At 43.3% G+C, this 4,471-nt stretch overlaps 1 protein-coding gene across 1 annotated transcript; it reads right to left on the reverse strand.

Moving 5' to 3' along the window:
- Positions 1-2,027: 2,027 nt before the first annotated feature.
- Positions 2,028-4,027, reverse strand: LOC127234957 (succinate dehydrogenase [ubiquinone] iron-sulfur subunit, mitochondrial-like). Its single transcript, XM_051202045.1, is given in 3 exon segments — positions 2,028-2,532; positions 2,535-2,913; positions 4,023-4,027. Coding segments are annotated over 3 exon segments (876 nt in total). The 3' UTR covers positions 2,028-2,040.
- Between the last annotated feature and the right edge of the window lie 444 nt (positions 4,028-4,471).

Genomic DNA, 4,471 nt, shown 5'->3' on the forward strand with positions numbered 1-4,471 from the left:
TACCCTACCACAGCACTACACGTATCTCTTTTCTACTATTCTACATTTTAATTTACAGTATTGTGGTGAACTATTTATGCTGGTATGTAGTAATTACTTCAATTTTGATTGCCCAATATTACTCACCTGTCCTAATGTATGAAATAACCTAGTCAATCAGAGGCCTACTAGTAAACATTTTTATCTCAATTATATTGGTGTAAAAAAATAACAGAATGATGCTGGACATTGGTGGCACATGCCTTTAGTCCCAGCACTCGGGAGGCGGAGGCAGGCAGATCTCTGTGAGTTTGAGGCCAGCTTGATCCACAGAACGAGTTCCAGGACAAGCTCCAAAGCAATACAGAGAAACCCTGTCTTCAAAAACCAAAACCAAACAAACAAACAAAAAATAGCAGATAGTGTGGTCACCCATATTTTATTGTATAAATTCAAAAGGACAGAATTGCTCTGTCCAATGTCTGTCCCACCCACCCCCTTTCCTTATTTCAGATTTCTTTTTGCTTTGGGGACAAGGCATTATTATGCAGTTCAGTCTACCTCTGCCTTCGGGATTGCAGGCCTGTGCTACCACCCCCCCCCACCTGAAATTTCACTGGGATCTGCAAATTACTCTCCATAGTCTTTAGTCAATTAACATCTAATCCAATATTATGTGCTCCTGCCTCCTTAACATAGCTTGTTATAAGTCTTGTTTATCATTGTCAGTCTGAATTTTCAGTTCATTCCTGAGAGAGACTGAACATATTTTCAGGTGTTTAAAAACCGTTTAAGGCAGGAGTGATGGCATATATCTTTAATCCCAGTTTTCAAAAGGCAGAGGCAGGTGAATCTTTACAGAGAGTTACAAGCTAGCCAGGGCTAAATAGTGAGACCATTTTCTTTTCTATGGATTATTTATATCTACCTGTGTTTTGGGGCGTAGATTATTTTTAATTGATTTTAGGGTGTATTTTAAAGGTTTGTTTTTATTTTCATACTGCGTATGTGTTCCATATCCTAGGAACCAAAGTTGGATCCTCTACAAGAGCACTACACACTTTGAACCTGCTGAGCCATCTCTCTAGCCCAAACTCTTCCTATAGCAAGGCTATTTCCCTTTACTACTGAACCATATTCCAGCCTAGTGGGGACTTTAGATGTCGGTTTAGATGTCAGCAAGCAAACAAATGAAGCAAACAAACACAAACCCACCTACTAGTGTTTTGGGCTGGGATTTTAGGAAACATACATTGATTTGGTGAATGTCCTCTACTCATTTTGTATCTTCTACTTGCTCAAACTCTCCATGCCGTGTCTTTTCTCTCTTTGAGACCGGGTCTCATGGTGAATCCCAGACTGCCCCGAGACTTGTGACTGTCTTGCCTCTGCTCTCCAACTGCAGACTGAGGTTTGTTAAAGACAAGCAGTGAACTTCGTGAAATTTATTCGCCAGCTTAAGCCCGTGCCTGGGCCTTCTGTCCATTCACTCTTGTTCCTACTTTGGAAGTGACAACTGAGTGTAGTTTGAATCTCTACCTCTTACTTTTTGTTATTTTATTTCATATCATTTTTTTCCTTTTGCTGTTTGCTTTCATTCCAAAAAAAATTCTGAAAAAATCATATCCCATATTTGATTTCCAATTCCACCAAGCATGCCTTAAATCCGATTGATTCTTTCAAAGCGTTTCCCCCAACATTGTTCTTCTACTCCATTATTGCTGTCTTCTCCTGCCGTTGTGTGTGTTCTACCCTCGCAGCCTCCACTGGTCAGCTCCTCCCTGTCTGTTACTTCCCAGACACAGTGGCGATTGGTTTTGTCCTCTCGTGAGGGTGCCGGCAGTTACTGGCTTTTATTCTTATTTATTTATTTATGCTTTTATTTGCTAAAATAGAATTTAATTTTCAGATGAGTTTTTAGTTTTGAATCATCATCATGCTGACCTTATTATTTATTTTTTTCATTTCTTAAAATGTTTATTATACATGCTGTTTTCCTGGAGAATCCAGGTGTCTGAAGAGATTAAAGTCGGCGCTGACAGACATTCAGCATGGAGAGGGTTACGCCAGTGCCCTCTTCTCTTTGGAGGTTGCCATCATCTTCTTGATTTCAGCAATGGCTTTCCCTGGATTCAGACTCTTGGGGCAGGTCCGAGTACAGTTCACCATGGTGTGGCAGTGGTAGAGAGAGAAGGGGTCCTGCTGCTTGGCCAGGCGCTCCTCTGTGAAGTCCTCTCTGGAGTCGATCATCCAGCGATAGGCCTGCATGAGAACGGCGGGCCCCACGTACTTGCGTCCATTCCACCAGGAGCTGGGGCAGCTGGTGCTGCAGCAGGCACAGAGGATGCATTCATACACTCCGTCCAGCTCCTCCCGGTCCTCGATGGACTGCAGATACTGCTGCTTGCCCTCCTTGGACTCATCCTTCTTCTCCAGATAGGGCTCAATGGATTTGTTCTGTGCGTAGAAGTTACTCAGATCAGGGACTAGATCCTTGATCACATACATATGTGGAACAGGGTACATTTTTGAGATTTTGCTGAGGTCCGGGTCAAAATCCTGTGAGAGCATGCCAGAGTGTTGCCTCCGTTGATGTTCATGGCACAAGAGCCAAGGATCCCTTTTATACATGATCCCTTGAAGGTCAAAGTGGAATCAGTTTCATTCTTAATCTTAATTAGAGCATCCAACACCATAGGTCCACACTTACTCAGATCAACTCCGTAAGACTGCATTCGGGGCTTATCTCCAGTCTTGCCCGGGTCCCATCGGTAAATGGCAAAGTTTTTGATTCCGGGAGCTGGGGCAGCAGCTGTCTGTGGCCCTCGGCAGGCCTGAAACTGCAGGCAGACTCTTCCGAGAGCGGTAGCCAGGAAGCGGAGCTTCGAGGAGATCCCAACCGCCACCGCTGTCTTGGCTCCAGCTGACCTTGATCTTGAGGTCAGCAAGCACCTGGCATGAGGCCCCCTGCACACTTTAGACCAGATTAATAAAGTGCGTGTTGATGTTATGACAGTGTTAACTAATGCCCAATGCTGGATGAATTGTGAGGATTTTCCTCTGTATATGTGTGTATGAGATGAGCAACCCCGCCCCCATCACACCTTCAATTTTGCCTATAGCTCAGAGTCCAGCTTTTAAGAGCAATGCCAAATAAATTTCCAGTTTCTTTGACATTTTGTGAAAATGTTGCTTTATTTAAGAGACAACTCTATCGGTTTCATTTCTCCTGGTTCCCTCCCCCCCCCTTTTGTTTCCTTGATACAGAGCTGATGGGCTACATCAACACCAAGCGGCCATAGTTAAAATCTACAGGAGTGGTTTAGCCCTCTCTCACCCCTGGTTGGAAGCATAGAAATGATGATGCTAATTTCTACCTACTCCCTGCATAATTCCTTCCCTGAAAGTTGTATTATCTTAATGAATATAAGATGACAGGAGAAAGGAATGTAGCATATTTTCATAGCTGCTTCAAAGTCTTTCTGTGAAAGAAAAAGAAGTACTTCTAAGTTCATACTGAATTCAGGCTCCAACTCCTGGGGGTGTTAAAGGAAGGGGACAGGGACCAGGCGAGTGGCAGAGTGCTCACTAGTTGGGTTTGATCCAGCACTAAATGAAACAAAGAAGGAATATGACGTGTGTTTTTCTTCTTACCGGTGATGCACTGCCCGCTGTCTGTTTCCTGGGCTGTCTAGGTGAGCTTCTCCCTAGTAGAGGGATGCTCAGCTTTCCTTTAGGCAGCTTCCATGCCTGAGATACCCAACATTTTATCACCAGGCATACACATTTTTTGATGTCATGTTTTGAAGCAGCTTTCCCCTATTAAGCTAATTTTTAAAAAGATTTATTTTCTCCCAATAATTGATTCATCAAAATCATGTGTTACATCAGACCAAGCTTCAGAGAAGCTTGGGATAAGCAGTTCCTCAAGGCCAGGATAAAATCCCAAACCAAAGAAGGCAGACAGCTAGCCCATCATGTCCTTTCCAGGAATTGTGAAAGTCTCGGAGACTCCTTCGTACGTTATACTCTCCCCCAAATACCGCATTTTTAACTCAATGAAGGCTGCAGAGCTGAGTATCTCAAGGTTTGGAATTACTAGGTCTTCAGGGAAGTGAAGAGTCAGTAAAGAGCAAAGGCTGGATTGGTGGGGATGGAGGGATGGATAGCTGACTTCCCTGTGGGGTGCTCTTTTCAGGGTTTAAACTAGATTGGTACAAGAAGGGCCATTGAAGGAACCCTGCTAACTGTAAAAAGTAGCTCAACTCTTGTTTTCAGTCTAGCATGTGTCTTTATGTATGTGTGGAAGGTTACATGTGTGCGTGTATATACTCACGTGAGTGTGCATACACACACACATATATACAAGGGTTCTGAATTTCAGTAAAAACCTGTATCTGTTAGGAGATACTCATAAAGTGCCTTCAATAAAAAAGTCACCATGTGTTCTGATATAACACTGAACAGACTGCAGACAGCCTCTTATCACAGA

The sequence above is a fragment of the Phodopus roborovskii genome, unplaced genomic scaffold (assembly GCF_943737965.1).
Source record: "Phodopus roborovskii unplaced genomic scaffold, PHOROB, whole genome shotgun sequence".
NCBI lineage: Eukaryota > Metazoa > Chordata > Mammalia > Rodentia > Cricetidae > Phodopus > Phodopus roborovskii.